The sequence below is a fragment of the Rhinoderma darwinii genome, chromosome 4 (assembly GCF_050947455.1).
Source record: "Rhinoderma darwinii isolate aRhiDar2 chromosome 4, aRhiDar2.hap1, whole genome shotgun sequence".
In the NCBI taxonomy this organism is placed as follows: Eukaryota; Metazoa; Chordata; class Amphibia; order Anura; family Rhinodermatidae; genus Rhinoderma; species Rhinoderma darwinii.
In genome coordinates this window covers 275,058,118-275,071,486 of record NC_134690.1, presented here as the reverse complement: position 1 = coordinate 275,071,486, position 13,369 = coordinate 275,058,118, and the positions used below count along the sequence as shown (strand labels likewise).

At 43.8% G+C, this 13,369-nt stretch overlaps 1 protein-coding gene across 1 annotated transcript in view; it reads right to left on the bottom strand.

Annotated features, from left to right (window-relative positions):
• Window positions 1–13,369, bottom strand: part of CAPN9 (calpain 9) — a 163,028-nt gene that overhangs the window by 55,364 nt on the left and 94,295 nt on the right. Inside the window, exons 6-8 of the mRNA XM_075863727.1 lie at window positions 3,313–3,431; window positions 2,219–2,352; window positions 568–736 (exon numbers count right to left, since the gene is read on the bottom strand). Of these exons, the coding sequence (XP_075719842.1) occupies window positions 568–736; window positions 2,219–2,352; window positions 3,313–3,431 (422 nt within the window). The remainder of the gene's footprint in view (window positions 1–567; window positions 737–2,218; window positions 2,353–3,312; window positions 3,432–13,369) is intronic.

The window sequence follows — 13,369 nt, the reverse complement described above, 5'->3', positions numbered from 1 at the left end:
ACTTGCTGTGTGAAACTGGCCTTACAGGAGGAAGGATCTCCTAAATGTTATGTGCAAATGGTTTTAGAATGGAAGAAACACACTTTTGTGTTCTGCTGCATTACAGAGCACCTGCCAGCTTTCCTAACATGTCTTTTTTTGTAAATCCTTCTATTCCGTAGCATCTTTTTTTTTAGACTTCTGTATTGTTATTCCTCCTGGTATTAATAAATGATCAGCTGGTCTCTAATGAGGCGTGTCTCTACACAGTTTGACACTGTTAGCACTGATTGGAGTTTTTAGGGACACGCCCCATTGATAAGAGTAATGGTGACGCTTAGCTGTTCATTTATTTGTACATTACCAGGAGGAATAACAGAGGAATAGCGCAATGCAGAGTTCTAAACAAAAAAACACAAGTTTTTATTAAACCAGACAGTTCAGGAGAACTGTCAGGTCCTCTTAAGCTGGAAGAGTGAATGTAAATGCTAAGGTAATTATTAATTTAAAAACTGTACATATTCTCTTATAATATTCTATTATGAATGTACCTTTTATTTAAGAATAATTAATTAAAAATCTACTTACATCAATGGAGCAACCTAACATTGATCCTCTTTTCAGAGCTTTATCCATTATTTCAAAATAGTTTTTGGGTGCATTTTTGTTTTCATAAACTTCAGAAACTCCCCCGGTGAAATCTTCCATGGCTTCTATGGTACTGCCACCTTTTAAAGTTTCATAACTACCATTCAGTCTAGAACAGAATACAAGTGATATAATGAGTGATCATAGCTTTTATTTGTCAGAGGGTATTTTTATTTGTCAATAAGGCAGGTTACGGTGGATGGGGGATTTTTGGCTATGTACTGCTTTAAATATAGAAAAAAGTGACATATTTATTCTGCACTTTTAAACTGTGGTTAAGAAACTTCCACGGATTGAAGCTAGGGATGCAGCATTGCATAATGATGAACATGAGCTCATCAGCTGAAAAAAATATTATTAGTAGATGACAAATCCTGCTTCTGTAATTGTGGAAACAAAATAAGAATTGTATGGTTAATAAATATACTTTTATTCGATTTTAAATGGTAGGTGCATCATGGTGGCTAGCACTGTAGCACCAAAGCTACATGTTGTGATCAAGGCAATATCTGTTCAACATATGTAGGGGCAATTTATTAAGACTGGGTCTCAAATGCGACACAGCACTACAATGTCATCAGTGATACGTTACATACAACGTCTTGATGCCGCCCAGCGTCATTAGGTTGTATGAGGCGTGCTGGAATGATGAAGGAGCCGGAGGGGAGAAGAGGAAGAGAGATGTAAAGGATCTGCAAGGCACAGCTTCTGTGTCAACGCCCATAGGTAATCAGTCTGCACCTGCTTCTATGTCTGTGAGACTGACTCCATCTTCCACCACTCAGGATGGCAGGCTTAGGAGTGGGAGAGCCTATCACAGCCTGGCCAGACGGAGCTAGCTCCCACCCTCTGTCTATTTATACCTGCCTTTCCTGTTCCTCCTTGCTTGTGATTCTTCTCGTTTGGTTTCCTGGCCCTGCTGCAGCTTCTTGTACTATTGTCCTTTCTTCATATTGACCCTGGCTTACTGACTACTCTCCTGCTCTGCTTTTGGTACTTCGTACACTCCTGGTTTGACTCGGCTTGTTCACTACTCTCCTGCTCTGCGTTTGGTACCTCGTACACTCCTGGTTTGACTCGGCTCGTTCACCACTCTTGTTGCTCACGGTGTTGCCGTGGGCAACTGCCCCATTTCTCTTAGCTTCTGTGTACCCTTGTCTGTTTGTCTGTTGTGCACTTATTGAGCGTAGGGACCGTCGCCCAGTTGTACCCCATCGCCTAGGGCGGGTCGTTGCAAGTAGGCAGGGACTGAGTGGCGGGTAGATTAGGGCTCACTTGTCTGTTTCCCTACCCCCACCATTACAAGAGAGGTGAGTTTCCTGGCATATATTATAATTAATGTGTCGGGCTGCGGAACCAACGCCCCTTTCCCCGAAGCCATGCCCTCTTTCCTCAAAAATGGTTAGGGTGGTGCAGAAAGGCCAAAATTCGCAATTCACACCACAAATTGCGACTTTTAAGGTCTTCTGCAACTTTTCTACACCAGAAAACTGGTTGATAACTTACCCCCATAGAGTTTGCATATTTTCACCACCATTTGCATGGGTTTTCCCTTAGAAAGTCATAACATTTCAGTATTTTGAAAACTCACTTAGCATAAGCTTTTTCAAATAGTGCACTCCAAAACTCATTGAGGTCGGCCGAGTGAAGAAATACCAGACGATTTCTGAAGGTCGGCAGTCTATCATCAATCACTACATCAATCCACTCATTATGTTGCCAAAACTGTAAGAAAGTATTATAAGAGATCTTTGTGTAATTGTGATAAGAAAATGCCACAGATGTTTTTAATGAAACTGTGTAAAAAATAGAGAATTTGTAAGTCTAGATAAAACTAATATGTACTGACACTTTGCAGATAGGAAAAAGTGGGTTCATGTTAAATAGTTGAATCATTTGACAAACATCCTTCCTCCCACTTGCCATGCATTGGAAAAAAAATTCTAAGACAGCTTCCCGCGCTACACGTCTTTAACTCAAATAAAACCCTACGTATGTAAGGTAGTACAGTAGATCCAGGTAGCTACATGTTCAATACCTTCAAATACATACTACAAATACATTTACAAAGCGTTTGTTTGTCAATGTACTGTGATCAGTCCAAGAAAAGCACTGAACTATATAACCGCTTAATGTGGACTAAATGAGAATAATCCACCTCTGAGTTTCACCTGAGCGTTGCATCCAAATGAAGTTATTCTTATGCTTGCTTCACACGGCCATGTTCGGTCTGTGAGATACGGTCCGTATGTCGGCCATATTTCCTAGACCGAACACAGTTCAGGGAGCCGGACTCCTAACATCATAGTTATCTATGATGCTTTGAGTCCCTGCCTCCCCTCGGGAATACTGTCTCGTAATGAAAACATGATTATGGGACAGTATTTCAGTACAATCCTTTTCTCTCTGCAGCTTAGAATGGACTCGGTATATATCATTACTATGTACTGAGCGCCATCACTACCTGCCTGCTGATATTAGTTACAATTTTGGTGGATACAGGGCTGAAAGTTTATTTTCTACATGTGAGCACTATAAAATTATTAGGTCAAGTGCTGTTATAATATTTCAATTAAACTGTTCTAAAAATTTTATTAAATAAAACATTTTATGACCAGCATAGCAACACAAACAGGAACATTTACCAATGATCATAACAATATTATATAATGTATGCAGTGTTACCTGAAAATGAAATATGCCAGCATACCCAGCTCCAAAAGACTGAACAGGTGGAACCACCCTATGTAGTACCTTTTCATTTAGAGTAAGAGAAGCAATGGCAGCCAAAAGCCAGCAGTCACCTGCAAACAAGAACAGTGAGTATTTTTTTATTATAATTTTCTTTTTTAATTAATCACCAAGTAAAATTATTAATGTAAATTACCACAAAATTAATACAATATAATATACAATAAAAATCCGGTAACACAGCACAGGAATACACAAAAAAACTTCTGATTCACAATAAAGTTCTTTGATCTGATATCAGCAGAACCGAACACAGACAAGTAAGAATCAATACCTTAGGCAGGGCAGTAGCGTTTATGGACCCCTTGCGTATCATAAAGTAACTCGTTTATGTCTAACAGTGCACAATTAATTGTGAGTGATTATAATTAGCTCCATCACTAACATGGCATCTAAGAGATAGTAGGAAGCTGCTTTTAAGATGGCAGTGGGCCCCCCTGACTACTGGGCCCCTGTACAACGGCACGGATCATGATGAATCATAACAGATTATATCTGTCATGAATCCTGTAAAAACAGAAACTGTGATACCAAGGCCTAATTTTTCTTCATTAAAGGAGTTGTCCCATAATCGACAGTTATCACCTATCCACTGCTGGGTTCCTCACCGACCCTCATCTGAACCCCCTGATACTCCTTATTTATTTATTTCTATTACTTACACAGTGTCAACATATTCCGCAGCACTGTAAAAAGGTCCACACTTACTGTCCCCATTGGGGCTCACAATCTAAGTTCCCTATCAGTATGTTTTTGAGGTGTGGGAGGAAACCAGGAGAAGCTTGAATGGAACTGCGGTCAAGCATGAGCTGCATTCGGCTGTCTCCGTGATTTCCATAAAAAATAGATATTGGGATGCACTCCTCAGTCTATTGGCGTGGTGCTAGTAAGGTAGGGACGAGAATCCCACAATATTGGAAATATATAACCCTAGCACACACAGAGGTACGCAAAAGATCCAGATGCAAACAAATTTAAAGAGGCTCTGTCACCAGATTTTGCAACCCCTATTTGCTATTGCAGCAGATAGGCGCTGCAATGTAGATTACAGTAACGTTTTTATTTTTAAAAAACGAGCATTTTTGGCCAAGTTATGACCATTTTTGTATTTATGCAAATGAGGCTTGCAAAAGTACAACTGGGCGTGTTGAAAAGTAAAAGTACAACTGGGCGTGTATTATGTGCGTACATCGGGGCGTGTTTACTACTTTTACTAGCTGGGCGTTCTGATGAGAAGTATCATCCACTTCTCTTCAGAACGCCCAGCTTCTGGCAGTGCAGATCTGTGACGTCACTCACAGGTCCTGCATCGTGTCGGCCACATCGGCACCAGAGGCTACAGTTGATTCTGTAGCAGCATCAGCGTTTGCAGGTAAGTAGCTACATCGATTTACCTGCAAACGCCGATGCTGCTGCAGAATCATCTGTAGCCTCTGGTGCCGATGTGTCCTCGCTCGTCTGACACGATGCAGGACCTGGGGAAGTGACGTCACAGCGTGATCTCTCGAGAACACGGCTGTGTCTGCACTGCCAGAAGCTGGGCGTTCTGAAGAGAAGTGGATGATACTTCTCGTCAGAAAGCCCAGCTAGTAAAAGTAGTAAACACGCCCCGATGTACACACATAATACACGCCCAGTTGTACTTTTACTTTTCAACACGCCCAGTTGTACTTTTGCAAGCCTCATTTGCATAAATACAAAAATGGTCATAACTTGGCCAAAAATGCTCGTTTTTTAAAAATAAAAACGTTACTGTAATCTACATTGCAGCGCCTATCTGCTGCAATAGCAGATAGGGGTTGCAAAATCTGGTGACAGAGCCTCTTTAAGTTTTATTGCAACAAAAGTTGGTAAAGTTGAGGTAGAAAGCGACTTGGTAAAGACGTTTCGGCCGAACCTCGGCCTTTGTCACGGTCGCTGTCACTGGTTCCCGGCTAAGAACAAGCACTCCACTCGTAGCACCACACAGCCCCTTGGAGGGAGCACCACACAGCCCCCTTGTGGGTAGCGCCACACAGCCCCCTTGTAGGTAGCGCCAGACAGCCCCCTTGTAGATAGCGCCACACAGCCCCCTTGTAGATAGCGCCACACAGCCCCCTTGTATATACCGCCACACAGCCCCCTTGTAGATAGCGCCACACAGCCACCTGTAGGGAGCGCCACACAGCCCCCTGTAGGGAGTGCCGCACAGCCCCCTATAGGGAGTGCCGCACAGACCCTGTAGGGAGTGCCGCACAGCCCCCTGGTTGGTAGTGCCCCACAGCCCCCTGGTTGGTAGTGTCCCACAGCCCCCTGGTTGGTAGTGCCACACAGCCCACTTGTTGGTAGTACCCCACAGCCCCCTGGTTGGTAGTGCCACACAGCCCCCTGGTTGGTAGTGCCACACAGCCCACAGCCCCCTGGTTGGTAGAGCCACACAACCCACAGCCCCCTGGTAGGTAGTGCCACACTGCCCTCAGCCCCCTTGTAGGTAGTGCAAGGACTATGAAATGACCCTGATAGCTGGCGGGCAATAGACATTCAAAAAAGGACAACTGTGCATGACCACACAAAATACCCAGCTTTCCCAGCTATCAAATAAATGTGTGGAAATAAACTAAGATATAACTTTTATTTAGTCTGAGTAAAGGATTAATCCTTTTAGCTACATTAAATAAAAGTTATATCTTAGTTTATTTCCACACTTTTTTTTGATACCCGGGAAAGCTGGGTATTTTGTGTGCTCCTGCACAGTTGTCCTTTTTTGTAGGTAGTGCCACACAGCCCACAGCCTCCCTGTAGATAGCAAACCCCCCCCTTCCAGTAAAGATAGCGCCACTGTAGCTCCCTGAAGAAGCGGAATCCCCGTGTGGCCGGGGATTCCGCTCCTGGAGTGCTGCTTGATGTTTCTGTCCATATATGGACAGTGACATCAAGGAAAACTCCTGAAGCGGAATCCCCGGTCACAGCGTTGCAGACGCTATGACCGTCGATTCCACTCCAGGAGAAGCTCCTGTCGTCTGTGTCCATGACGTCATTGGCTTCTCCTGGAGTGGATTCCCCGGTCATAGCGCCTGCAACGCTGTGACCGGGGATTCCGCTTCAGGATTTTCCCCTGATGTCACTGTCCATATATGGACAGAAACATCAAGCAGCGCTCCAGGAGCGGAATCCCTGGCCACACGGGGATTCCGCTCCTTCAGGGAGCTCGTAGACAGCAGAGCAGGGAGGTACCTCGCTGCTCTGCTATAGTGCCATCGCTACCGCTATAGCAGCCGCAGCAGCTGCTAGCGGCGCCACCACCCTCATGCCCGGTGTCACCGCTAGCAGCCGCTATGGCTGCTACAGCGGCAGCGACGGCCACTAAGTGAAGAAGCGCACGGGTGGAAAGGCAACTGCAGTTAGTATGTGTATCCCTGCTGGTAGTTGCAACGGCGCGGGGATACACACACTTGCTGGCGCACCTCTTGCAGTGTGGCGGCTGGCGCCCTGTGCTACCGCACTGGTCGAAAATAGCTAAGGCATGATCTTGAGCTATCTACAGGAGGGCTGTGTGTGGCACTATCTACAGGGGGGCTGTGTGTGGAACGCTCTACAGGGGGGCTCTGGTGGATGATTTTTCCATTGACCGGTAGCAGAGTTACACAACTGGAAGAAAAAATCCCCATCATGTAACTCTGCTACCTGTCAATTGAAAAGTCATCCACCACAGGGTCTCCCTCTTGACTTTCATTGTTCTCAGCCTTTTGGTTTGTCCTTCAGCTGCTGCCGTGATGAGAAAATGTTACAACCAAGATAGGAAAAGTAACACAAAGACGATATAACCTGATCCATAATATCTGTGATATCAAGACAGTCTAGAGATCCGCAGTGAGAATGTGCGCGTGTTATTTGCAGAAGGATCTGGATGTGATTTGATGTGTTTATGCCGGATATTGGGCGTGATTAGGGGCGTGGCTTAAAATGTCCCTCTTTGCCGAATTCAAAAGTTGGGAGGTATGTCTGTGAGTGGCATGTGAGTTACATGTCTTCTGTGTGTGAGCGGTGTGTGTGTGGTATGTATGTGTATGTTTAAATGTATCTTTGTCTAGCTTTGCTGCCAATAAAGGCAATGCTGCCCATACAATCTTCTTGTACAGGGGCCCTTCACTATTAGCGTCTGCTCCTGCAAAAACTGGTGTGGATTAAAGCTGTGCATCCACATCACTATGAGCCTATTTTTTTATGCGATTTGCACCATTTTCTGACAGAAAAATGTCTACAATTTTGTTGCACCCCTTTTTTCAACTGTTTTTAAAAGAAAGTGAGAAAAACTTTGCACGAGGGGGTTGGGATACCCATGAACTGACTAATTAACGATAATTTATGTCAGCTCACTACTAAATCTAAGCCAGCTCACAGCTTGCACAGATTTTAGTTTGTGATGCATGGACCGCCCAAGATGCACCAAAATTATTACGTGTGCACCTCCTAATAAATTTTGCACATCTTACTCCAGCTAACTTCTTTTTAAGGCCTTATTCACACGAACGTGTTAAACGTCCGTGGGACAGCCGTTGAAACAGTGGCCGTCCCACAGACCTATGTAATTCAATGTGGCCGTTCACACAGCCATTGTTTCAACGGACCGAGTGAAGGGTCCGTGGGAAAATAGGACATGTCCTATCTTTTCACGTATCACTCCATAGACTCTCAACTATGGGGGATGCGAGACATCGCATCCCGCAGCGCTGAGCACGGATGCAGGTTTTCACGTCCGAGATGCGCAGCGTTTGTGTAAATAAGGCCTAAGACTGACGTATGAATCGCCAGTGTTAATAAAATACCCCAATATCTTCCATGACCCTTGTTCAGAAGCCTAGTTTATGTTATTCAGAAGGATGGACTGCAGTGAATACATGCTTAGGTTTATATATGCAGCAGCAGAAGGTGTCTTTGTACAATATATTACATAATATGTGTAATATATTATTATTGACACAAGGGCAATGTGCCAAGTATTGTGTGGAAGGAGGCGCCAGTTCTTAATCTTTTCAATGAACAGCTGCAAACTAGATAAAAAAAAAATTCAGATACCATAGCAATGAGAATGCTTGCAAAACATCTAATCCACATGTGGACAAGGTCCAAATAACAAAGTGTATGCTGTGTGCACAAATGGTCAGTGAAGGCTGCTAGAGGACAAAACTGGGCCAGCTGCCACGTGTGCTCATAGTTGCTGGCAGAAATGCCACTGAAAAAACAGGATGGTTGTCAACCTAAAATGTTGAAATACAAACACTTGTGTATGGTGTACTGCATCTTGAAATTTAGTTACAATTTTATTGGCACTACGTATAATATGTGCTGCGCCTCTTCAAGATGATGATACACTAGGAAATTGCAATGTTACATGAGCTAAAGAGCACTAGTCTGGCTCTGACTTGCCCACGCAGAAATGTAAATTGCTTATGTACAGCTGGAAGAATTTAAAACTACACCAGTACCTTAGTTTTGAATAACATAGTTACAAAATTACATAGTACGGTTAAAAAAAACGACACATGCCCATCAAGCTCAAGCCTCAACCAAGGGATGGGTAAAGGTAGGGGTAGATTTCAATCTAAAAAAGTGACCTTTTCCCATAATAATATTGCAACACAATACTGCAGCCTTCCTGCCAAAACTGTATTAATTTGATGTGTTAAAGCGCCACCTAATGACCAAACTTATTATTACAACATTACATGTCTATTGAAGGGTTAACTCACATGTGGCGTATTTGCCCTGTATGAGTGCCTATAGGAAAAATATTTCTCAACTCAGACAGATTTCGCTAATTCTTGCGTTGCAGAATATTTTTTTCCCATAGGCATATATTGTAAAGTTTTGTAAAATACAAAGCAAGTATGCCACGCTTAAGTGCACCTAATAGCACTTTTTGGTCTGTCCTCTCTCCAGGTTTAGACTAGCTTAAGATGCTTCAGGAAGAGCCTATTGCATGTAAATTGTCGCTAATTCTAATCTACACCGCATTCCAAATTATTATACAAATGTTATTTTCCGTGGATTTTCCTAAATAGTCGATGCAAATGACAGTCAGTATAATCTTCAAGCCATCAACCGTTGGAGTATAATGCGAATTTTATTGAACAAATCTTCTAATGATAATAGATTTTTTTTAGAAGTAAAAAAACTCAAAATGCACTGTTTCAAATTATTATGCACAACAGAGATCAAAACATTTTAAAGGTTGTAAAGAGAACTAAAATGGTAATTTGTTGAATTTGCAGCATCAGGAGGTCATATTTACAGAAATCAAAAGCTCTTTCAATCAAAAAAAAAACTTAACAGGCCAAGTTACATGTTAACATAGGACCCCTTCTTTGATACCACCTTCACAATTCTTGCATCCATTGAATTTGTGAGTATTTGGACAGTTTCTGCTTGAATATCTTTGCAGGATGTCAGAATAGGCTCCCAGAGCTTCTGTTTTGATGTGAACTGCCTCCCACCCTCATAGATATTTTGCTTGAGGATGCTCCAAAGGTTCTCAATAGGGTTGAGGTCAGGGGAACATGGGGGCCACACCATGAGTTTCTCTCCTTTTATGCCCATAGCAGCCAATGACACAGAGGTATTCTTTGCAGCATGAGATAGTGCATTGTCATGCATGAAGATAAGTTTGCTACGGAAGGCACAGTTCTTCTTTTTGTACCACGGAAGAAAGCGGTCAGTCATAAACTCTACGTACTTTGCAGAGGTCATTTCCACACCGTCGGGGACCCTAAAGGGGCCTACCAGCTCTCTCCCCATGATTCCAGCCCAAAACATGACTCCGCCACCTCCTTCCTGACATCGCAGCCTTTTTGGGACATAGTGGCCATTCACCAACCATCCACTACTCAATCCATCTGGACCATCCAGGGTTGCACGGCACTCATCAGTAAACAACACGGTTTGAAAATGAGTCTTCATGTATTTCTGAGCCCACTGCAACCGTTTCTGTTTGTGAGAATTGTTTAGGGGTGGCCGAATAATAGCTTTATGCACACTTGCAAACCTCTGGAGGATCCTACACCTTGAGGTTCGCGGGACTCCAGAGGCACCAGTGGCTTCAAATACCTGTTTGCTGCTTTGCAATGGCATTTTAGCAGCTGCTCTCCTAATTCTATTAATTTGTCTGGCAGAAACCTTCCTCATTATTCCTTTATCTGAACAAACCCGTCTGTGCTCTGAATCAGCCACAAATCTTTTCACAGTACGATGATCACACTTAAGTTTTCTTGAAATATCCAATGTTTTCATACCTTGTCCAAGGTATTGCACTATTTCACACTTTTTGGCAGCAGAGAGATCCTTTTTCTTTCCCATATTGCTTGAAACCTGTGGCCTGCTTAATAATGTGGAACGTCCTTCTTAAGTAGTTTTCCTTTGGTTGGGCACACCTGGCAAACTAATTATCACAGGTGTCTGAGATTGATTACAATGATCAAAAGAGCCCTAAGACACAATACCATCCATGAGTTTAATTGAAAAACTAATAATTCAATGTTTATGACACTTAAATCCAATGTGCATAATAATTTGGAACACGGTGTAGGTGGGACCCGCACCTATCTCTAGAATGGGGCCCCCCTAAACCCCGTTCTACCTCTCTGTGTTCCGGCAGATTTTCAACCATGAAAAGGAAAACAGCATAGCTCGCTGAGCTGCGCTATTTCCATAACTACCATAGTAGTGAATGGAAGTTACAGAAGCAGCTTAGCATGCGAGTTACACTGTTTCCGTAAGTACTATTCAATTCTATGGGACTTACGGAAACAGCGTAGCTCAGCAAGCTACGCTGTTTTATTCTTCATGGTTGGAAATCACAAGCTTCAGCCACAACACTAAGAGGTAGAATGGGGTTTAGGAGCCCCATTCTATAGATAGATCTGGGTCCCAGAGGTGGGACCCGCATCTATCGGACATTTATGACATATCCTGTGGATATATCATAAATGTTCTTGATGAAAAAAGCCCCTTTAAGTCAACTGGACCTCACTTTGAGTAAGTAGGGCGGGCGGACGGAGCCAAGGATTGAATGACGCGGCGGCAGCAGTGGTCAGAGTGAGGTTGGGGCGTGCTGTGACGGGAGTGGACCAGTCCGGTCACCTGACCTCACATCACTTACTCAGGTCAGGTGACCGGACTGGTCCACTCTTGGGCCGGCACACACCAACCTCACTCAGACCGCCGCCGCCATACTTGGCTCCATCCGCCCTTCTCCTGATCCTAAATGTGAGTGAGTAGAGCGGACAGAGACAAGGAGGGAATGACATGTTGGCAGCGGCGATCAGAGTGAGGTCGGGGCGTTCTGTGACAGGAGTGGACCAGTCCAGTTACCCGACCTCACGTCACTGACGTGAAGTCAGATAACTGGTTTGTGCCGGCCCGGGAGTGGACAAGTCCGGTCACCTGACCTCACATCACTGACTCAGGTCAGGTGACCGGACTGGTCCACTATTGAGCCGGCACGCACCGACTTCACTCAGACCGCCGCTGCCGCCGCCATACTTGGCTTCGTCCACCCTTCTCCTGCTCCTAAATGTGAGTGAGTAAGGCAGACTCACGGCAGTGGTCAGAGTCATGTTGGGCCAGATCAAATGATCCCGCGGGCCTTACACGGCCCACGGGCCGGACGTTCCCCAACCCCTGCACTAAAAGATAAAAGGGTGCACAGCCATTAGGATACAGTCACACGTGGCATAGTTTTCCGTAGAATAAAAAACCACAGAAATTTACACCATGTATTCCTATAGGTGAAAACAAAATCTGCACATTTCCGTGCAGAATTTAGCCGTTGTGTAAATATTTTACGCAGAATTTTCTGTATGTGTTGCGGATTTTGGATGCAGAATTTCATCAGAGACTTCAATGCGACTTAAAATTCTGAACTGAAATATGCAACACAAATGCGCTGGAACTTTGCTACTAAATCTGCAAAAGTAATTCCATGGCGGAATTACTGTGTCATATTTTTATGCCACATATGACTGCATCCTTAATGTACTGGTTCCTTAGACATGTATAGTTTCCGACAAAAAGGAAGAGACGGCTGCACTTCAAATACCAGAAGAAGTGAATCTTTATTCACACAATTGGCCAAAACGTTGCACGTTTGGAGTGCTTCAGTCTCTTCCTCTTTGTTTCTTTGTTGGCAACATTCTAGGTTTGCTTTTTATAAGAAAAATTGCTTTTACCCATAACACAACTGAATTGCTCATGCATGCCCTCATGAAATGCGGGCTGGACTACTGGAACATTCTCCTTTACAGCTGCAGACTGACCTATCAAGCAAACTAGTCTCAATCAACTAATCCATCTTTTACATGACTCAACCATCATTCCTCAAAACCCTATTAGTTTTCATACATTCCACTGGCCTCCAATCTTGCAGCAACTACAATTCACAATACTTACACGAAGGGTACTGTTACAGCACCGATCAATGAGATAGCTTGTTCATCGGAGCTCGTTTGCTCCTCTCACAAGGAGCAAATTATCGCTCGTTCCCGATAAATGCCCTGTGTAAATAGGGCAACAATCAGCTGATGAACGAGCTGATTATATCGTTTTAAGTGGCCAAAATATTATCGTTGTCGACAGCACAATCTCCCTGTGTAAACAGGGAGATGTGGCGTCCACATGATAATAATATACAGTATATGGTCGGCCGATCGTAGTAATGAGCACTCGTCCCCATACATAGCTCCTCATGAAAGGAGCAAACGAGCGCTGTGTAAAAGTATCCTAACTGCAAAGCACTTTTCAACCTGGTTCCTCCATTATCTCTTCATTAATGTCCAGATACAGTACCAACCCAAAAGCAAAGTCTGCTCTGCACTGGACATTCTGCACTCCTCTTATCTCCTCCTCAAAATCTACCCCCTCCGAAACATTTCCCAAGCTTATAGTCTTATTTGGAATTACCTACCATGGGCCACTGATAATTTTTCCAGACAAGCATATTATTTACCATAGCAGTCAA